At 43.0% G+C, this 23,613-nt stretch overlaps 1 protein-coding gene across 1 annotated transcript; it reads left to right on the forward strand.

The window, feature by feature from the left end:
- Positions 1 to 8,152: 8,152 nt before the first annotated feature.
- Positions 8,153 to 17,728, forward strand: LOC140219790 (uncharacterized). Its single transcript, XM_072289649.1, has 5 exons — positions 8,153 to 8,622; positions 10,903 to 11,045; positions 12,010 to 12,078; positions 13,131 to 13,211; positions 15,544 to 17,728. Exons 2-5 carry the CDS (start codon positions 10,997 to 10,999, stop codon positions 15,654 to 15,656), a joined length of 312 nt encoding a protein of 103 aa, XP_072145750.1. The 5' UTR covers positions 8,153 to 8,622; positions 10,903 to 10,996; the 3' UTR covers positions 15,657 to 17,728.
- Positions 17,729 to 23,613: the final 5,885 nt, after the last annotated feature.

Raw genomic sequence — 23,613 nt, forward strand, 5'->3', positions numbered from 1 at the left:
CGCACATGGACCACCAAAATAGAATGTTACTTGAGAAGTATAACAACTGGAAACATATGAATATGACTTCTCTTGTTTGTGTTCTTCGGTATAAATATTTTGACACTTTGACATTTAAAACAGCTGTTTACTGCTTCTTGATCTTAACCCTTGTTTCTGCCAGTGATACTAGACTAACCAATAATGAGGTTTGTAAATACCTGTGTGATGGCTGTACTAAGACAGTCTGTAGTGCCTTCTTCCTCGATGTAGATTTAACATTTACTGACTTTTATGCTGTGCCCTGTAAAGTGTACAACTTGTGCACCGACGTGGTGAAAAAAAAATGTTTCTGTGCCATGCTATAAGTATGCCCATTGCAGTTTACATTGGCGTTTCTTCTTCAAAGCTTCGTTCTTTAAGCTCTTTTGGCTTCTTCGTATGGCCATCGTTAATGGACTGCAACATACCGCTTCTCCGAGATCATGGCATCAATGAACGCTTCAAGTTATGATTTCTTGACACCTCACGAGCTGAGCCCACGTTATCAGACAAAAAGTGGTAATATTTCGTTTCTGCATCTGAATGCTCGATCAGCGCGAAACAAAAGCGATGATATATGTGCCGTTCTTTCCAGCTTTAGCTTTACGTTTGACGTTGTCATGATCTCTGAGACATGGTACGAAAGCCACTCTGCTGTTCTTAATCTGCCTGAATACTCCACATTTTTCCTTAACCGGAGCTCTAAGAGAGGTGGGGCAATTGCGATGCTGTCGAAAACGTTTTTAAAATGCGAATTACTTGGAAATTTCTGAGTTGTAACCGACGACTACGAGGTGCTTACCCTAAAATCTAATTCCTTGCTTTTTACTGTCACCTACCGCCTACCCAGGGGAAGCAGTAACAAATTTCTCAATTTTATGGACGAGTACTTCAGCTGGGTAAATGATAATAAATACACACTCATATTAGGAGGGGACTTTAACATAAACTTGCTTGAAAAGTCAGCACTTCAACAAGAGTTCTATACTATACTAGAGACCAACGCATTTTTCAATATCATAAATCAACCAACACGCATTACGCCCGAAATATCAACGTTACTAGACACCTTCATTACTAATGCATGTGATGAATTGTCATTATCCGGTGCACTGGCAGCTGATCTTAGTGATCACCTACCAATTTATTTAATTACAAATCTCACAGTTCTCCCTAACAAACCTGCAACAAGGTTTGCTATGCGTGTTCAAGACATAAACCAGACTACTTTACAGACGTTTTATGATGAACTGTCGCAAGTAAACTGGAGAAGCGTCTATGAGGAAACCAATGTTGATGAAGCTTATGGTACTTTTATTTCCACCTACAAGCAGCTGTATTGTGAGTCTTTTCCATACAAAACAAGAGTGCGAGCTTCGAAGGCGCGTAAGCCGTGGATAACTAAGGAATGCCTAAGGGCTGTACGAATTAAAAACATACTTTTTAAGCGCTTTCTAAAAACAAAAGATATTGACGATTTGAAGAAGTTTAAGGCTGCGAGAAATAAAGCTAACAGTATTAATCGGCAAGCCAAAACAAACTATATGAGTAACCAATTTAACGAGGAAGTAATAAAGCACTCCGATATTGTTTGGGGGAGGCTCAATAATTTGCTAAACCTAAAAGAGAAGACTGTAGTAGAAGAAATAGTCACACATGGCACTCACTTGTCCGGTTCTCAGCTAGCAGATGCTTTCAATAATTTCTTCGTGCCCATTGCAGACGGCAATGATGCAGACGGCAATGAGTCAAAAGGTTAGCGAAACCGCGTTTTTAACCCCTGTTACAACTAACGAAGTTCTGTCGGTCCTACAGTCGCTGAAAAATAGTAAAAGTAAGGACATTGACGACCTCCAAATATTGCCAGCGAAGTACACATCGCAGATACTTGCACCGATATTAGAATACATAATAAACTTGGCATTTTCCTCAAGAACTTTCCCGAAAAAGATACAGGTTGCCAAGATTACCGTAATTTTTAGAGGAGACGAAAATAATTTCTCAAACTACCGACCTATATCGATCTTGCCAGTTTTTTCGAAATGTTTTGAAAAGCTTTTACTAGTGTGCATTACAAGCTTTATTAACAAACACAAATTCATATCAGCTTCCCAGTTTGGTTTTATCGCTGGAAAATCAACAGAAACAGCATTATTAAACATGAAGGAAATTATATTACGGTCATTTGAAGAAAAAGAACTAACTCTCGGGGTTTTCGTGGATTTTTCCAAAGCATTCGACTCCATAAATCACAAAATATTATTCCTTAAACTTGAGCATTATGGATTTCGCGGCACATTCCTTCAGCTTTTATTAACGAGCACCGCCAGCAACGGGTTGTAATTAACAATTCTTCATCGCACTTTAGATCCATTCATTCTGGCGTGCCGCAAGGCCGTATTCTTGGACCTACACTCTTTAACATGTATATTAACGACATTGTGAACATTGACAACAGCGCTAAATGTATAATGTATGCAGATAATGTCAGCATATTTTTAGGGCTATAACACTTAATGACTTGGCATTAAACGCTAATGAAGCTCTGCGCAAATCGGTTGAATGCAGTACTGAATATTTATTGAAAATTAACGCTACCAAAACTAAACCTGTACTTTTTAGACCTAAGAAGAAACCACTAGAACATTTACCTACACTAACGCTTGGTTTTCAAAGCATTGAAATAGCGGAGTCAGTAAAGTGCCTAGGTGTGACACTGCAGTGTGATCTCTCATGGGATATGCACATTGACAACCTGGTTAAAAAACTTTCAATATGCACACGCATGTTATACACAGTCCGCCCTCTACTATCTCTGAGCGTTAGTTTTTAGTTTATAATGCACTATTTTTATCTAACCTTTCATATTGTCATCTGGTGTGGGGTACAACGAGATGGCCAAATACATATAGGTTACAGAAAATACAGAAGAAGGTCATTCATATCATTGCGAATGCCCCGTTTAGTGCTCACACTCAACCTGTTTTCGAATCATTAAAAGTAACACCAATTAATTACCTATATAATTTATTGCTAAGTAAACGATATGAGGGAAAACGGAAAAATCATGACGCATTCTTTGATGACACAGCTAAGTTACGGCCAGAAGCTAATTACTACCCAACACGTAACAACGACGTCTGGTATGTGCCATCCTTTCGTACTAATTACGGTCGTCAAATGCTCCTACATATAATTCCAACTCTTCTTAATCGGCGCAATGAGCACTGAGGACCTAACGATACGGTTTTCTTTTTGCTTTTTGTTTTTACTGCAAGTTTGGGCCTCCTTTTTCCCTTTTTCTTTTCTTATTGTTATTCTTCGTTTTCCATTCTTTGGTGTTCCTGAGCTTATCGTGTTAATTCTGCCGCCTTCATTTATTTGTTATTACAAGAGGATGTTGACTAATTTTTATTGAATGTGATGTTTACCTATGCACTGTAGTCTTTTTTTTATTGTTCTCTCCGTGTTCTGTTGCTGCCGGTTTTTATGTACCGGGGTGCACCCCTCTGTCAAGCCAGTCATAGGCTTTTTGGGTGCACCCCTAACATCCCTGATGTTGAAATAAAAGTATTTGTATTTGTATTCTTGTTACCAAGCGGAAAAGAAAGAGTGCGCTAGACCTCCCCTCTTTCTTATATTGGAACTGCCCCTTCTCCTTCCTCTCCTTCTTCTTTTCTCTATACAGTTCTATCTGTGTCCCCTATTGCCTCGCACGTTAGTAGAAAGGCAAGCGCTGCAGTTTCTGCAATGCGTCCGACGGGAGTCAGGTATTATTGCAGCTGTCGAGCGCCTAATGTGGCGACTGCCAGGCAGCTCGAGAGGCCATTGTGCACATTCGACGTGGTGGGGTGAAAACGAGTTCGTCCCGTCACCTTTCCTCTCTTGCTCGCGCTGTCATCTATATACACACTCTGACCCCCCCCCCCCCCCCCCCCCCCCCCGACGCAGTGTGCGCGACAGCAGCCCACAGCAGCAGCTGCACTGGGAAAGTCGAAGGAAGAGGCAAAGAAAGAGCTTCGCTTTAAAAAAAGAGAGAGAGACAGAGAGAGCGGGGCGGCACACGTAGGGCAGACAACCAATGGACCATTACAAAACACATTGGGTGCCAATAGAAAGGAAGCGCAGTGGAGGACGCCAGAAAATTAGGTTGGTTGATGCAATCAGTAAATCTGCAGGCGCAAGCTCGAATCAGCTAGCGCAGAACAGGAGCAACTTCAGATCGCTGGGAGAGACGTTCGTCCGGCAGTTAACATACAGAATAGACAGATTGTGATCATTTTCGGAGCATTACAGAAGACTTCAAAAGAATGTCTACAGAAATCTCTGGAAGGCACTTTACACCAGCCAATATAGAAGAAGTGATGGGGACCCAATTAAAAAAACTCTCTTGTTCCGCGCATTGGTGGAGCGTTAAATAACTTCATTTGGTCAAAATTATTGCCAGGCTCTGTTTTCATTGTGCCTCATAATGATAATGTTATTCTGGCTCTTAAAACCGAAGAATTTGTTTTTCTAAATAAAAAGCACGCCCCCTCTGATGTGACGACATTTCTACAAATTGACGCGACCGTTTTCTGCGGAGCGAGCTATTCAGCTAAATGACTGTTGCAACGTACGCCCATCAGGATGGCAAGTATGAAATCAAACGAGCTATAAAGCGAATTTAAAAAAAAAACTCAAATGCTGAGACTAATGTTGGACCATGCAAGTACAGTATTAGGCAACTTCACCTTAAATTACAACCTCAATACAGGCCGGACTGACCGTAGTGCGGTGGCATACCCGCACTATAACAGATTACATGGAATTGTGAATCACACCCATTTCATAAAACACACCACACAATGAAGCGATGGGAGGCACAGCTAACCAACTAAGACCTGGTGGGAAAATAGACCTTCATAAGACTGGTCGAGAGGGCGGCCGAGGCCAGAGGGGCCCTGGACTAAAGGGGCTCCGATCCATTCCACGAGAATTCTTTTCAACAATACAATTTTTTTCTCTCATTTTAAAAGCCGTCCAAAAGCGCACGCACGGCAAATTTATCCATCGCTCATTCTGAATCCTAATTCAGGACGAGATAACGCTGAAGCAGGGGTACGATTTTAAGAATTCGGTTTACAAAATGGACGGCTTGGCCTGACTATGAAAACCCTAAATAAAGAAGGATGCAGACTATCATGCTCTCATATTTATTTTGTGCCCCTCTTTGGTGGTTCTACCTCGTGCGTTAACAGTTTTTAAGTTAAGCTGTAAAAAATACTTCTTTTTGTCGGGACAAAAAGAAGGTATGTTTTCAAGTTATGTTTTCACATTTTTATCACTAACTTGAAAAGCCTGGAGTGCCTGTAGCAGTGTAGTTACTTCACGGCATGGAATTCATTTCAAATATTTTCAGTGCAACTAACCAATACCAAAAAGGTGCATTTTCGGTCGCCATACATTAGGAAATAAAATGCATCACAGTCTTGTTGCTGTGAAACAAAAAGACGACGGTATCGACATCTCAATATTAGGGCACATCAATTTACCCCTTTTAATAGAATAAAGCTCGGCAGCTCATTTATTTCTCGGATGAGGCATTTTCTTTAATCTTTTCTTTAGTCTAATATTCTGGTTTGATGTGTTATTATGACCGTTAGCTTAAAACAAGCAGAAACAGCTCATTGCGCGTGTGCAACACTCACAAGAAGCGGCAAAGAAGCCCAGCCGCGTGCAGCCATGTCGCGCTGACAAATAAACTGCTTTCTTTAAGCGCATTACCGTGTTATCAAGACTGTTCATGTCCCCCTGCGGGGATAGAAAAACAAATTATTTCTGCCGTAGCTGGTATGATTATCTGCAACTTTTTCTTACTGAGTTGAGAACTGTTTTGTGTCATGATAATCAGATTATACATACCCAACGGTGCGGCCTTCCTTTACAAAAACAAACCCTTCTCCTTTTACGCGAACTTTTCTTCAGGAAACGCGGAAGGCTGCAGGCTTGGGCTAGCGGAACTTGCGTTTTAGTGAATGCGCAGCTTTGCGCGCAGGACCAGCAAAGCGGTACGCAAAATTTAATTTTCCGCTCTGTCGGGGATGCGCCGCCCGTCGCCTGAGCAGGCCATAGTCCGAGCTCACCTGTCATTGCCTGGTAATGTCTTCTTCCAGGCTGATTCGGTAATCTTGTTCATATAAGCCACGAACTTGTAAGCGAAGGGACGCTCTTACACGTGTCTTAATTGTCCTAACGATAGATGTATAAAGTAATTTCGAAGGCTGAAACAGGATTAAACGCGAAGGTCGTCGTATCTACAAAAAGAATCACGGTTGAGAGCGCCAATTTACATGGATAAATAAAAGAGAACCACATTAGCGACGAACTGACAACTAAAGCTTTATTGAAGATATATATATATATATATATATATATACGCGAGAAAGTTAATCACGTCAGGATTCACTTACGAAAATCCAAGAAAGGAAACTTGCAAGAGGTTTGACATTCGTTTGGTACGCTAAGCTATCATCACGTAATGCAAAACCTCACGAACATCAAGTATTGACTGGTGGTAAAAACTATTTCACTTTCGGTTTTTGCGCTTAGCTCACCTGTGCATCCTCGACCATTGTTGACGGCGCACCAGGCAAGGCAATCTGCAGTACCAAGCAGAAGTCACACTCCGTGGAATTAAGTAAGGCATAGAATATAAGCTGCCGTTATGGTGAGAACGCAGCTACAGAGGAAAGTCAGATGGGTGCGTCAATGTTCGATGGAATGAACACGAAAACAGAAGAAAGAACAGCAGGCAGACGCACCTCGTCAACGACTTCCGCACGTGCGGCTGTATGCCGCACTAGGCGAACGCTAGCGTCACTGCGCGACCTAGACACAGTGCAGCTCGCTGGATGACCCAAGCTCGCCACATCCAGAAGACACAAAGAGACACGCATCCAGCATCGGGCAAGCGCTTTCAGTATAAAATGACGCTTTACGCTTACAACGCTTTAACTACGTTTCTCGATAAGTAGCTCAGTTGTTTATGCTGTGTGCACATGAACGAGCTGTAACATATCTAAACGATGCTTTTACGTGTTACCCCTTACGTCTTGCATGTTTACTTCTTACGTTTCTTAAATGGGAGAGGATATATATATATATATATATATATATATATATATATATATATATATATATATATATATATATATATATATATATATTGCCAGATGTTCAAGAAAAAGTGCATGCGTGGCGAGTTTTCTTTCGTCGTGCGTGTGCAGTTGCGTTGTTTTTCTGCCATGAACGCACACCTACCATCCCGAAAGTCGGCAGTCATGCACATGAAGAGCTCAGCTTTGTGTTTGATGATGGTTTTCTCTATTTGTAAACCTGCTGTCTAAAATCATGGAACAAAAGAGCACGTTTTTTTTCCCCGACGCCGATGAAAATGCGATATTACATGAATATATTTATTGTATGGACAAGGTATCTGGTTGGAAAGGAAATGCTAGAATATCGCCGTGAGGGTCTGGAGGCAATGCAAATGTCACAAGGTCCCTTGCATACAGCAACAGTAAAGGCGACAGCCAACAAAATATATCCATCGTCTGTGATACGACTTCAATGTATAGGCAACTTGCATTATGCTTTACTAGTTTGCGGCGTTCAAACGGTCTCGGCGAAACCAAGCAAGCAGGCACAGAGCTCAAGGACAAACGCAAGCGCTTCTGGTTTTCTGGCAAAATCACGTGAAATATGTACGGACGTGTCTGGCTCACCGGTACTTTTTGGGGGGGGACTGAGAAAAACAATTTCGCTGCAGCTGCTTTTTTTCTGATTTCGTGTGCGCGCTGGAAGACGTTTTGTCTGAGGTTTACATAGGGGCTTGAAATGGCAATGGGGTGATACAGCGATGTATCTTTATATAAAGGTGAACGTGAACATGCAAGAAAAAGTGCTTTTAAAAAATTTGCTTCATTTCCCAATATAAGTAAATGGCACTCCCCCCCTCCCCGCAAAGAAAATGAAAAATAAGATGCCCACACTCTAAAAACTAGGAAGGGTATCGCAGGAGTGAAGCTGCCGGTTCACTCTTCAAAGCGTCGTTTTACTCTCGCAAAATGTCGAGGAGAGTGAAATGCATTGTTCACTCTGTCACCAAGGAGAGAGTGAAATGTGCTTTTCACTCTCCCCTTCAGAGAGAGAGAGTGAAAAGACTCTTGCGACAATAGAAAAGAGAGACTCTTGCGGCAATAGAAAACAAAACGTAGCGTAATCTTCTGCTTCAACTGTAGGTGGCTGGCCCCTAACATGGCAATGTATCATTCATGCACGCTGAGCAAAGAACACATCGTTTTGCTTCTAAGAGAACAGGCCGCCGCAGTTCAAAGGAACGCGTAGCGAGCGCTCTACTTTTTCACTCGGAGTTGCTCCACCGCGCGCGCGCGCGCCCAAGATCGCGGAACAACACAGCACCGAAAGGTGATCCCTCCGCCGAGCAGCACAGCAGCAGCAAAGGCCAGCCAAGGGAGATCGTATGTCAGCCATCTCGCGTCGCCACGAAAACACGACAGTCGTTCGTCATGCCTTGGATATAACAGCAAATCCTCCACGGTAAGTGAATTCTAACTTAGGTGCACATTGTCCGTATATGTCATGCTATCGCCAGGAAGTCGTCGCTGCGCTTAGCCGACACGATTGACAAAGGCCTAGGCATACGCGCTGTGTCTCTCGATGTCAATCGAAAAAGCCAGTCGTCGCGATAACTGCATGTGATTTTATCACTTTGCCGTTGTCCGTAAGAGCTTTAAAGTTCGCAAACGCTGCCTGAACTATGGTATGTTCAATAAGACGCCAGGCGAGAGGACGCTTAAAATGGTTCGCTCACCAGCCTGTGATTCCGAGCCTATGCGGAGCGTGATTAGCGTGCGTTTTGTGTGTTTGAATTTATTCAGTTTGGCAGTATACTGTGTACGGAACGCTGTTGAACTAAGGAATCACATAACAGAAGGCGTCATTTTGCTGGCAGCATGCTTTTTTTTATAAATAAACCGCGCGCTTGACGGTGTCTCGCGCAGGGGGAATCTGCGACCACTGAAGTTACGTGCAGCACCAGTGCTAGTTAGAAACTTTGCCGCAGGCATTCAGCTGCATGCTGCAAGAGGTCAGTTGGGCGCGTTATCTTGAACTTACTGAAAACGCATGAGGAATCCATGTTTTATGCTGAAAAAAGTATAAACCCCATATAAGCGATCTTGCGCGCGGCAGCTACAAGCGACGCGACGGAGATGGCTGTCGCGTTCGCTCGTCGCCTACAAGTCGTACTCCGTGCGAGCGACGATTTTGAGCGACGCCTCCCCGGTGTTGCCGGCATGAGGGCTGCAGTCACGCGTGACGCGTGCTTTAGTAATTTACGTTGATGTATTTTACTATAAAAAGTAGCATAAAATATTTCCGGAGGTCTTGCAGTACGTTCTTATCCTTGCACGTATAAAAATTGAATCATTTGCTCGTTCCGCGCGACAATCGGTAGTATTTGAGCGATGTATGTACATCCAGTTCCGGCTTCGCGCTATTGGCTAGTCGCTCATAGCACTTCTGGGCGACGAGCGACGGTTTCTAGATTTCTAGAACCGAGCCATCTGTTCAAGCGACGGCCCGTTTTGTCGCTCGAAGCCGTCGCTCGTCGCCGTTGCGCACTAAATCGCTCTCACAGTGTTTATCCCTAAGACTGAACTGTTTTTGCTCATGTTGAAATGGTGTGATTATAGGTCGGGTTTTGTCTCCTGTTGCGGTTTTCGTGCACGGTGCCAAACTGAAAGGATGCTTATGTCTACGAACTCGGTGAATTGTCGAGCAGCTAGTTACGCATCGGCATCGAATATAACGGCTGCTGTGTGGAATTACAATTGCAGGGGCGCTTTGCATGCGCTTATTGTTTTGGACATGCCTGTGCATTTGCTAATATGAGTTGGCGTGTCAGAGTTATGTCATATGAACAGCTAAATCAGCCTTCCTCTGGGGGTTACAAGCGTAATGTGTGCATTTTGCTATAGCATGGCAGATCAAGATGTGTTTATCGCTTGAATATTTTTAGTAGAGAAATAAAATATCAAAATAAAATGTTGCTTTAATTCCGTGTTACCACTCTGTCGTACGCAGAACAATAGGTTGGTGTAATAAACTAATAACTGCGGTTTAACTGCAACTTTTACATGCCTACAAGAATCTAAAATGCTAGATTTCAAACTGCAGCAGTAGTCGGGTCTGTCAAAAATGAACTCCACTGCGCACCTCATGCATGAAAATAAGTTCATGCCTTTTAGTAAGCTTAGATGCAGGCCGCAGTGAACTTGTTAGTATTGAAATGTGGGTAAGCTTGCCATAACAAGCCTTGTTGCCCTTTTTTATAGGCACATCCATATATCCATTGAGCTGAAGGACTATATTTTCATCCCTACTGAGCATCATGTTTGCAGCTATAATCCTCAAATTATGGCTTCAGCAGTGGCACAACCAGGGATGGTGCGGGGGGGGGGGGGGGGGGGGGGGCACACTGTGCACGTGCTTAGGATGTGTCACAAGTGGTGTTTGCGATACACCAGACTCATGACAGAACTATGACGTCTGAAAATGACCAATATTCTATTCATTAGCAGGAGTATTCTAACATTCATGAAAAACAAGGATGAACTGTGGTTTATTTGTTTTTTTTGCTTAAATCTAAAAATTGAAGTTAGTTTAGCAGTTGACTGTTGCAGTCATTTGGATGTTTTGCATGCATTTCACTAGGAAGACTAAGAGCTAAGACTTTTTTATTGCCATGGCCTTGACTGTCTTGATGTTGTTTTGCACCATGCCCTTGTGTTGACTTTTGCATACGATATTTTTCAGGCACCCGCTTTATATAACGCAAGAAGGCAGCTGCAAGGACACGAGGATGTGAAAGAGCCAGTGCAGCGCGACTTCACGTAGTGCAGAGGAGCCAATGCCAAAAAATCAAAATACATTGGCATGTTATTTGGACAAGAAAACTAGTATGTGGGTATATTGGGTGTACCATTTGACCAAATGTCAACAAAATCAAGATACAGTATGTTACACGAAGATGAAAATTCTCACGTGCTCCAGGCAGTCATCTTAACATGGTATATTTATGTAATGTCTCTGATTGGAAAGTCAAATCAAGTATGCTCTCTGGAGACAAACACATAGCAGCAAGTGTCATTGAAAAGTTAAAAATGTGTTTTAAGAAAGCTGATTAGTTCTGAGAAGTGACTGCTTTTTGTCTTGCCTCTCAACAGATATATCCATGTGATAAAAAAATAGTGGTACAATGAAATTGCATATTTGCTTAGCGACATGATACATACTTGCAATGAGCACGGTGCCTGTGTTTACTATAAAAAGCAACAGCCCATGCTTGGTTAGGTTAGGCCCACTACAACATGCAGGCATGGGTGATTGGCGCTTTTTTTATTTCTGTGTCGTGAGGTTTATTGACGTGCGTATAGGTGCAGTGGCACGCAGTATGGCTAGTACAAAAAAGGGGAGGGGGGCAGATATATGTAGCTCACTGTACACGACACAGGGCAAAGGAAATCCGTGTTCAGCAACTATGTTAAATGCCATGTACGTAAATTTTACAACGCTACTCGTTCGAAGCGCGCACAGGTGCATATTGAAGAAAAGTTTCCAGGGTAGATAATTTAGTTCGTAATTTACACTAATTTTGCTTAACCACGAGACATAATAATTTGAATATACTGCACGGAAAAACCTAGAGCGAATTAAATTGTGTGTCAGCTTCGTGTGTATACATATAGTCTTTCCTATGCATTAGGTTTTTTGCGTAATGCATTAACAGTTGACAGCCTATCTTATGATGTGTACTCTGTTTACATTACAGTTGTTTATTAGTTTACTCGTTTGTTTTGCGACTGATGAAATGCCGGCATATATATATTTTCAACATTTGACATAACCCTGTATGTTTTGCAGGGACAACCCAGGACGTGCATTTCTCAGCACCCAGTCAACTGCTAAAAGTGACGCAAACACAGGCCACCAGTAAGTGGGCATCAGTTGCAATTTCACACTATGCAGTTGGTGTCTGCCTTGTACGGAGGCTTTTTTTTTTAATGAGATGGTGATGTCGTTCTAACATACACTTTGACCACAAAGGTGCGATCATGTCTCACAGAGGCATATATGGTTGCTATTCTCTGCCAGGGACGTGTTCTCGTGTTCATGAAGCATTTGTGTTTGGCAGTATTGTCGCCCAATGAGTCGGATATAAACACTAACTCGCCACTGCCGGCAAGTAGTTGCGAGAAACGCATTATGACGCTGTGAAGTTATTTCATTAATTCGAAGGAAAGTTTTGCAGCAGGAAAAAAGGTTGCTATTCCAGGTAAACATGTCTTTTTCTCACAGGTTATTTAGCCAAACTGTGGGTGCATGAAATTCGTGACTTATGAATAGATTTTAATTTATTCTTTAGTGATGCTTCTAAAAGAGACTAGAAATAGTATGTGACTACCTCTGCAATCAGCAGACCATACATTTACAGTCATAAGTGGCAGTTCCATGCAGTCTCGCACTTTATATAACCTTTCCTTTCAGCAACATTGGAACTGGTGGCTGCGTTTTCAGGAGAAGTGCACTTGGCACTGTATATGTATGTGTGAATTCGGTTTTCTTTGTATGTGTCGGCTCACTGACAAACAGTGCAAAAATCTGTTGTACCATGAGCCTGATGACGCCTTCTGCTGCTAGAAATGCGGCACTTCGTATCTTATAGTACTGCATGACATTTAAATCAAAGCTACCACATAAAATGATTAAGAAAACTAACCGCTGTTATAGCTGTTTTCCTCAAAGAACGCTTGTCCTTTATGGGCTGTGTTAATCTGAGCTCTCCACCGATGTTTCAGTAGTATTATCCCTTAGTGAGTGAGAGATTGGGGGCAAATAATCGTGTTAGTGTTTAAGTGGTGTCCTAATTATGTGCATTTGTTCCAACAAAGTTGTCTAGATTACTTTATTGTGTAGTGTAAAGCTTATGAAACCATCAGCAACTAGTGAGTTGCTAACACGCATATGGATTTGTCACTATACAGGTGGAACTCGGCTGTACCACTGCAGTGCTGCGGAAATTGCCATCACCAGCGGCTTTGCAACAGCTGTTTCGCAGCATGTCGGTATGTGTTAAATTATAATTATGTTGGGATGGGCTAGTATTATGGACCACTGCTACTCTGTATTGTGACAGATCCATATGATAAGGGATGTTATGGGCACAGCGAAAACCTTTGAATTTTTTACTATGGTACATAAACAGGCTCTCCTTTTCGTCACTGGAGCAGGAGAGAAGGGCATGCAGGCACTCCTGAATGTACATATATTTCAAAACATGAGAGAGACATATACACACACACACACACACACACACACACACACACAATTAAACTAAAGGCAGGGACGTTCCATCTTTCATCTTGAATTGAATTGTGCAGCGCAAAAATACAACACAGACCACAGAGAAGCACACATGTTAACAGGTTTGATACACACGTTAGTTCAACAGATTTGATACTTCAAGTGTGCTATTTTACACAAGGGGGAAGGGAAAGGGGAGAAAATCTGAAAAAAAAGTGGAGTGGAAAAAAAGGAATCGTGCCAAAAAGCATGAGAAGCATCGCGCAGCCAGGATCACCAGCAGGACATCTAAAAAGCACTCTGATAAAATTACATACAGGACAACCTTACGTATAGTTTGTTTCAATCAACTCAGATCACATGCAGCCATTACTGCAATCAAGTTGTTTCCTTATGTCATATGAGGGAATGATGAGGGCCCAAAAAACTGTTTAGAGCTGAAGGATTATGTTCCATTCTAGCCTCATTGCCTGCTTTTTTATCATATTGTTATCAGCTGCTTATGTTAGCGACAAAAAGTAAGAGTACGAACTGTTTCCCGATTCGCCATTCCACACAACATGTCTTTGTGACTATATGTACATGCAGATGATCCATAGTTGAAAAATATTCAGTACAGTAGAATCTCATTACAAGATGCACTTGGTTGTAAGAGACATCTGAAAATGGTTTGGTTGGTTTTCCGATGTTTGCCACGTTAACAATACTGTATACAAGAGACACCTTTGTTACTAAGGATGACTTTTTAAGTATTCACTACTTCGAAGGGACACAATCCAGACACATTCACTTTGTGCACCTTGTGTGCTCCGAAGGGCGTAAAGATCACGCAATCCTTACACAAGTCAATCGCGCATGTCTCTTTTAGCATGAACCAGAAAAGGAGGGAAACGAGGACAGTGCAGGGCAGAAAGTGTCGGCAGTTGAAGCTGACGAGCGTCTAAGAGCACCTCAAAGGTACTGCGAGCAACAAGGCTTGCAAAGTGAAGTGTTTAAATTCCAGAAGTTGGGAAGGAAGCTAACACAATCTACAGTCACTAAAAAGCTGTGAATGTCTTCTTTAAAGGGCCCCTAAACCACCGAGGTTGAAATTTAGTTGCGGTGTTGCAGTTCTACACAATAAGGCAATGAACAGGTAGCCACGAGAATTTTTCGAAACGGTGCAGTAATAGTGGAGCTACGTGTGTTTGATTATCGAAAAGTAGTCCCCACTCATTGTACTCTTTCATCTGGTACACGCCATATGGACAGTATCGTCTTTTCCTTGCCTAGTACACCTCCAAATGTTACGGGACAGGCCAACACCAACGAGCTCTGTTGCTGTAGCGCTGGCCCGTCGTCCTGCGAGGGGTGGCGCTAATACAACGGAACTGTATGGTGACTCGTGTTGAAGAGCCTCATAGGGAGACCCTTCTGTTGGCGTTTCTGTTCTTTGCCCCCATTGGCTGCCCACAATGGCATCGCGCGCAACACGACGAGGAAGAAGGAGTGTGTGTATTTGCTTGCAGGCCTTGCCGGCAGTCGTACACTTTCGTTCGACCAATCGACAGCACCGGAAACTGGTGACATCATCAGAGACAGCCTGGTGACGTCAGGACAAACTGGGGGGTGCAGGATAGGTCCAGAGAGGCGCACGGGGTCATTTTCTTCATATTGTGGTGCTCCGGCAGTGCTACGCACTCTGGCATTTGGCTTCGTCGATCGTGACGGCATTCTGATTTCGATACGCGTGTTTAGTTGAAATGTTCAAAAAATGTCGAGAAGTGGTTTAGGGGCCCTTTAAGCCACCCTGAGCATTTATTCCTTCAGATATATCAAAACATACTTTAGTGATGATGCATAATAAAGTGATCTAGTCTGGCTCCTCAGTGTCTCAAAGTTTTTGGTTTCGAGAGACATGTTTCCCGTGCCTCTTAAATATCTTCTGATGAGGCTTTACTGTAATATACACAAACAATTGTGTAACTCCTCCTGCAAGTATTATTCATTAAGCCCGGTCACTTATGTGCTAAGCTTGTGATTAAGTATTGATGTCCGTACTTTTTAGAGCTATGTTTATTAATTCATGCTGTTCTTATTGGTTCTTTGATGCAGGAGACAATGCCTACGAAATTATTGGCCCTGATCATGAGAGCCCTCAAGGGGCAAACAACATCTCTGTTGCAGAAGTGAGCCCGATACCACTTGGAAGTTACCATGACAGATGACACGGCAGCAATAGATACAGAGACTGCCATGTCTACTGCAGCTGCAACAGTGTACGAGGCAAGCAGCAGTGCGTCAGCATCAGCAGCAGTGTCAGAAGGAACCACACCAGGCCTGGTAGAGCAACATGTGTGCTATCACTGACATTTTTTGTAGTGGATACAACTCATTTGCTCAACATACAAAAGCTTTTCACCACGACTGTGAGCCAGTGTTATTGTGCAGCAAGTGCAAGACTAAGTTAGGTGTTATAACACAGTACAAGCATCACTTTAATATATGCAAATGCAAACATATTACAGTTGTTGCCTCCCCAGCCAGCCCACATAGTGACAACAATGTGGAACACATGGTGGGACACACCTCTCCCCCATTACAAGATAGTAGAGACTGTCAGTGTTGTTGCTAGATTGACTGCTCTTTGTAGGCAACTAGAAGGACAACACAGGTGTCATAAGATTGTTGTTGATGTTGTTGAAGAGGTAAAAAAGAAGTTTGATGCAGCTGAAGTGCCAACTGATATTGAGCAAATCAAAAGCAACCACCTGAGAAAGCAACACTATCGAAATTTGGGTATCTATGTGCCGCCAACTCTGGTAAGAATGGCATAGGACAGAAGTGTGATGAAAATCACACAGACACTGCTGTTGCATCACTGGCCACAGTGAGCAGCGACTTGTAGGGCAAGAGAGTCAACTGAAACTAACATTATGATATCATGCTCCCATGTGACCACTTTTCAAGTTATTTTGAAAGATACAGCTCAACCTCCAGAAACGAGACTGCAACTTGTCTGTAAAAAAGCTTTCACAAAAAATTATTCATAACACTATTAACATAGCAGTATCTTTTTTTTTTGTGTGTCGGTTCGAGGTTCCCGGCTGTCCATTAATGCAAAAATTGAGGAAAAAAAGAACATGTGTCGTACTTACACCTTTTTAACAAGTACGAGGGGGACAGAACTTCTAGTCATGCATCTTCATCATACTATCAAGTTTTTAAATGCCTATTATAATTATTATTACCAGTTATATCTGAGGGCATTGTATGCATGTAGCAGGTGTAAAATCGGGTCAGTTGGATCACATGCCTTATCTGCAAGCGAGCCCTATATTCAGGAAATTTGAATTAAAATAGTTACGTTAGAGACGCAGTCTTTCAGCACTTTATTGCCTGTGGTTTAAGCATTGCTCAATACTTTTGTGGGTGGCAATTTCAACCGGCACAGCACTGCGCTTTGCCACAGTCACATTTGTCTTCCAAGCAGTGTTTACCATTTGTGTTGATCTGTTTGTGTATGCATAGAGCAAGTTTTAAATTTATATTTTTCTGCATTCTTGTGCTTGCACTAAGCTTGTATAAGGCAGTTACAAAATGTGCGTCACTATAACAAACTGTTCTGTTGAGCTTACACTTGCAAATAATCATGTTCAGATGGCCGCACTTCTATGCGGGTGCACCGCTAGCTTTGTGTATGTTCTCATGTTTGTATAAAGCTTATATAAGCTAGTTAGAAAATGTATGTCACTAAGCATTGTGATATTCTTTAAAGAACTGCTTGGTTGGTTTTACACTTGTGAATTAGTATTGAGGCGGTGGTATTCCCATGTATGCCCACTGCTAGCTTTCTGTGTCCTCACGTGTTTGTATTAAGTTTCTACAAGGGAGTTACAGCATGTACGTCACTAAGCGCTGTGATATTTTTTAAAGAACTGCTTTGTTGGTTTTACACCCGTGAGTAATAGTACTCGGGTGGCACTAGTCATGTGTAGGTACACAGGGACCATTTGTATACATTATGCTCATGTAAAGCAGTTACAAAGTGTATGTCACTAATTACTGTGATATTTGTTGAATTGCTGTGATAATTTTACACATGTGAATAATAGTGGTCAGGACACAGTACTTGCGGTGTATAGTTGAATTTATACACTGCCAAGACATGGGCTGTATACGTACCAAAAGAAATGTATGTCATTATATTGTTGTGATTATTACTGTTTGGATTTTATTAAACTGTAATAAAATTGTTTCTTGTATCTATTGAGGTATGGCAATTTGTCATGCAACCAAACTGAGGACCTGAACTTGTGCATACAAATAAACAGCTAACTAAAGAGTATACTTCTCATATTCTACTAAACCAGTTTAACAAATCTTGTACTACAATGCTGGAAAAATGACAGAGCTGACTCGGATGTACAGAAAAAGTTCTGCACTGGCTGAAGGACTGCCCCACAATGGAGTTCGTAATGTTGCGTTTATTGGAGTAGAAGAGAAAGTGCACTTCTATTAAAAATGCGACAGTCGGTGCAGAAACATAGGGCAGACGAGCGGATGTGGCACATTTTTTTCAGGGCCCTCCATGCCTACTACTGCATTTCTAGTCTTACTGTGCTGCGTATAAGCCCCTGTTCAGCCAAGGTTTTTACTCCATGACAGTTCTACTGGGTTTGTAGCAATATTGAAGAAAAAAATTCAATGGTTTTCAAGGACTTTCGAGGCCCCGACACAGTAACTTCAAGGACCTCGTGCAATGTGTGTAGTAGTTTGGACAGGCAATAACTTGTTCAAGAACACGGTTAACTTTAATGCAAACAAAAGAAAACAAAACAAATCGCATTTCAGTGATTTCTAACATTTGAAAGACTGCTAATTTGCCTTTCACCGCCCACCACTAAACGCACACAAGGAAGCATTTCAAGAAAGCGCTCAAATTTTTTCTGCAATAGCACAATTAACTACTTGGACCTGCAACATTTGCAGTTTTTGAATACTGTTTGGTTTGGTTTGACAGTGTACGTGATGTCATCTGTTGCCTCAGCTTTTTTCACCATCAAATAAGCAATAGTCATTTCTAATTTCTTTTTATTGTGTCTGTCGCTCTCAATTTACTCTTCACGGCTTCTCTTCGAATGCCTCAACTGTTGAGCTTCCTGCTTCTGCTCCTCCAAGCACATTTGTCGCCGGTTCCATGTGCATAAAACTGGTATCTGCAGCTCCTTTGTAATTTCAACTTTAAGGATGTCGCTTTCCTTCTATTACCTCCAGAGACAATTTTCTGTGACATGCGAAAGAGTGTCAGAGAAGGGAAAAAAAGCGCTTGGCAATGTGTGCTAAGTCTAGCCAAGTGTACAGGACTTTGCAGTACTTCTAAAAATTCAAGGGTTTTCAACGCCTTGAAAATGGCATTTTAGAAATAAAGGATTTTCAAGGATCGCTACAAACCCTGGATTCTAGCACCTAAATTTTACAAGCTTATTTTGGCATGGAGTTAGGAAATTCATGCTTTCTAGCTAACGCTGCACTATCTCTGTACAGTGAAGCCACGAGAGCGCAACTATTTTTGAGTAAAGAAAAATACTGAAAGCTTTTAATACCACTCTTCTTTTTTTCTATGGAGCTTCGTATTGCCTAGTTAAGTTTACGAATGTGCCTGGTTTTGGCGGGCGTTTCTTCGACATTTTCTGGAAGAAGCAGATGTCTAGCCCCCGTATTCAGAAATGTATCTTAATACAAAGCTCATGCTTGACTTGATATAAACGACGCCTGGTGCGAACGTCCCCCAAGACGCTCACTGCCTTTCTTTTGGTGCGTTCACGACTTGCGTCGTTTAGATCAAGTCAAGCATGGGCTTCAATTTATGATGCATTTCTGCATATGGGGGTAAGCGTGCACAATTCCGGGCAACGCACTGTGCCATTGACACTGAGAGAAAACGGGGAAAACAGAGTTAACCTCTTATGCTCCTAAACTTTCGCGTACCTGTGGTGTGCGTGAATCGTGGAAGAAGAAACAGCGCAAACACAAGGACGAAAAAAAGCATCAACCACACCAGCGCTTCGTGGTGTGGCATGTTTTTGCGTCGTCCTTGTGTTGCGCTGTTTCCTCTAAAATGCTCAACCAACTAGCCGGCACGTCCATCCTGTGCATATATAAATTGAACACACGCATGAGTGTAGATGGTCTTCGAAGCTTTTAGAACGAGCACTGCCACAGGATACGAGCAGTGCACGCGTAACAAGTGGACACATTAGTCATTTAAACATGCGTGCCAATGCATTTGACGCGGCTATCGGCATAAGCAGTCTCCAAATGCTGGAATGCATGCGCTTCAAAACGCTAACGATCCGCTGCTAATGCAGGACAACAGCTCACAGCGGACTGAACCAAACTCTAAACTAATGCACTTGAAAAGAACGCCTACACGGCAGCGTGAGGCACGTCGAAATGCCTGGTACTGGCGTCGCAGTTGCTCACCAGTATACGCGTGAATTAAATTCACATACGTGGATGGTTGGCGCAATACTTTGTATCCGCGTATTTTGGAGAACATGGACTGGAGAAGCACTCGATCATGAGCTGAACGGCACATTTGTTATTTTCCTGCGGTGACGACAAGCCGTGAATAGTTCTCACGTTGTCGTCTACGTTGTCTTCCTTCGTTAGTCGTAGCAAGGAATGGAAATGATGCAAACGCACACGTATTCCAGTACACAACAGCACAGCACACTGCAGAGAAACCCCACCCACCACAGCCGATTCATCAAATACGTTTGGTATATATATAAGCTCTAAAAGAACACGACTGGGCGTGGCGGTGCTGTGGTGTAATGGTTATGATGTGTGTTTTGAATTGTACAAATGCGAGTGTACGCGGGTTCGAATTCACATGATGTATAGAGCATTGTGATTCTTCATAAGTATGTGATTCCCTTGACAATTGTATTCTAATTAGATTGTGTTACTCCTGATTGTGAAATTTGCGAAGATATTTGCAGATTAAGCGTTAATTCGCTTTTTTTTTCTCCTCAGGGGCGTTCGTGACGCATACGCATAGGCCGCTTCAGAGCAGTCACGCCTCACGGTAGTCGGCAAATAGCCAGGAAAAAATGACTTTAAAATCCTGCATAACTTTGCTCACGCCTATTCTGAAGGCCGCTTGGAATCGGGCCTGTGTCTCTGAGGAGCCGCCTAGGGAACAGTATATCAGCGGCCCTAATTTGATCTGATTTCCTGCCTGCATGCGTGACCAGGACTTGGCTAAGAGGGTATTGGGAAGAGTACTAGCACTCTGTTCTGAAGGAGTACAAGCACTCTGTTTGGGGGAGTAGAAGTACTCGGTCTGGCGGTGTACTATTAACCCTGTGGGGAGAGTATTAGCACTCTGCGGAAGAGTACTAGCACTCCCTGTGGGAAGAGTATTATCACTCTGCGGAAGAGTACTAGCAATCCCTTGCGGTGGAGTAACAAAACTCTGTCAGGAGGAGTTGACCTACTCTCTCTCAAAGAGGGTCGATCTACTCTCGAAAAGAGAGTGAAATATGGGACAAGCAGCTACTCCCTCAAAGAGAGTGCCCGGCACTCCCTTAGTTTTTAGAGTGCATGCAAGCAATAACGTGCACATGGCATGGCATGGCCAGAATTTCATTTTGATCCAGAGAAACTAGGGCCCGAGGGCAAAAGCCCCAAAGCTGAGTCGGTGGCTCCGCCCACGTAGGCACCGGCAGGCCAAAGGCTTTCCGGATGTCGTGAGCTCTCCGGGCGGCCTGGAAATGATCTTGGAGGACTTCGCTGGATATGCGTCGACTCCAGTCCTCCTCACTGTTGAGATCCGAAGCCCTTTGGTTTGGGCACAGCCAGAATATATGATTAAATAGACAACGTGTGCGTCCACAACATATACATTTCGTGTGAAAATCCTGGTCAATTTTCTTAAGCACAGAAGTTGTGGGATAAGGTTTAGTTCGATTCATTCTTAATGTGACTGCCTGAGCTCGGTTGAGCTTCTGATGAGGGGGGGGGGGGGGAGGAAAAAAACCTCCTGCCCTCCTTATAGTGTGAGGTGTTCTCGTGAAAAGTAATAAGTGGGTCTTTGTAGGAGCCGCAGTCATCCTGAAGCAGTTGCTGATCTGATGCTCTGCATGTGAAATCTCACACAGCAGAGTGAGCTTGCTCGTTAGGATTGCAGCTATTGGGGCTGACCGAGTAGCCCTGATGAGCCGGAAACCAGACTAGGTGTGAGCTTTCCAGTTGCTCGTAATTATGAGTATTAAGACTGTGTATAAGTAACTTGTGTGCTTCGATTGAGACGAAGCCGGCTGAGTAGTTCCTAATAGCTGTACGGGAATCGAAGAAAATCGTGGAGCTTCTCCTCATTGTAATTGCAAGTGCTATGCTTGGTTCTTCGGCCGAATGACTTGAGCTCGTTCTTAGTGAGGCCGCGTTTGTTAATTTACCATGCTCATCGACCATGGCAATAGCGTAGCGGTTGCCCGATCCATAACTAGTTGAATCAACAAAAAGAGCTGAGCTGTGTTGTTGGTGCAGTTTACCCAGAATGCATTTGTCCCTGGCCCCCTTTCTGTCCTTGTTGTGAACAGGATTACTATTTCTAGGCATGGGGTCCACAAGCAATTGTGTCTCCACCTCCTTCGGTATTTTGAACATGGAGACGTTTCCTCCTCGAGGCAGTATTCCGACTTCATCTAGAATTTTGCGCCCTGGCTTAGTCTTGGGGAGTTTTGCAATTTGTGAGATCGAATGCGCCTCAATGAGCTTATCTATAGTGTTATATAGTCCTAATTTGTTGAGAAGTTGGGTACTCGTTCCGTGCGGGAGCCCCAGAGCTCTTTTGAGTCCGAAGCTTGTAAGTGTGTTTAGCTTAGCCTTCTCTCCTTTCCCCCAGTTCGCGTATGATGCAATGTACGTGACATCACTGCTGAAGAATGCCTGATATGCTCTGATGGGATTGTCCTCCTTGAGGCCTGCATTTCGATTTGAAACTCTGTCCAGAAGGCTTAAAGTATTGTTGGCCTGCCCTGTAAAACGGTTTAGGGCCGTAGCATTACAGCTCTTTGCGTCAATGCATGTGCATGGCAATGTTAAAGAGGAGTGGGGACAATACCGAACCTTGTGGTGTGCCGCTGTTGCCTAAATTGTATGGCCGCCTGTGATTATCCTGATTTTGACCCGAGCTCTCCGATTAGCTAGAAAGGACCTAACATTAATTGTAAATATTGCTTCCTAGGTTCAAGGTTGAGATTTCATGTAGGATATTTTTATGTGCCATCGTATCAAATCCTTTTATAAGATCCAGACCCAGGGTGCCCTTTACGTCCATGCTAGTGTCCTCAGTAATAGCACGTTTGATCATGAGCATGGCATCCTGTGTGGATAATGCCTTCCGAAAACCTATGAGATTGCGCCTGAAAAGCTCCTAGTTTTCTATGTGTTCTACTATTCCTTTATGAATAGATGTTCGGCTACCTTGCCAATACAGGATGTAAGTGATATCGGTCTGAGGTTCTCCTTTGTTAGTGGTTTGCCGGGTTTTCGTATAAACGTCACCTTGGCCTCCCTTCATTCCGGTGGGACCATGCCGGATCTGGAGTGATTGTTAATTTTCATCGTGATTATGTCTATGACATCATCGTCCAGGTTTCGTAAAAGCTTATTTGTGATGCCATCTGGACCCGGGGCAGATCTGCCATTTCAATTAAAGAGTACGTTTCTTATCTCAGCTGCAGTGGAGTCACTGTCCAAGTCCGGTTGCGATATTCCGGCTTAAGGTTCGCTTATTTCTTCTTGATTCTCCTATTCACGTTTAAGTGTCAGGTACATGTGTGCGAGTCGTTTGCGACCTCTCTTGCTGTCCGCCCTATAGTTACATGCTTATTGACGGGTCTGTTTATGGCAAGTTTTGTAGTACCTCTGGAGAGCTTGTCACTAAGGAGGCTCTTCAATAGATTCCATTTGCCTCCTCTGCGCAATCTGCCGTCTGTTTCTGAGCAAGCTTCGTCCAATTGTTGACGTACACGTAAGTTTCAATATCACGATTAACTTGGGCGATCTTGGCTCTAAGTCTTATATTAAGTATGTGGCTGTTACATCTTGTTAGAGGGGAATTCTTCGCCTACAGCATGTGAGCTAGCTTGGAGTCCACTTTTGGGACTTCGA

The sequence above is a fragment of the Dermacentor andersoni genome, chromosome 8 (genome assembly GCF_023375885.2).
Source record: "Dermacentor andersoni chromosome 8, qqDerAnde1_hic_scaffold, whole genome shotgun sequence".
Taxonomy (NCBI): Eukaryota; Metazoa; Arthropoda; class Arachnida; order Ixodida; family Ixodidae; genus Dermacentor; species Dermacentor andersoni.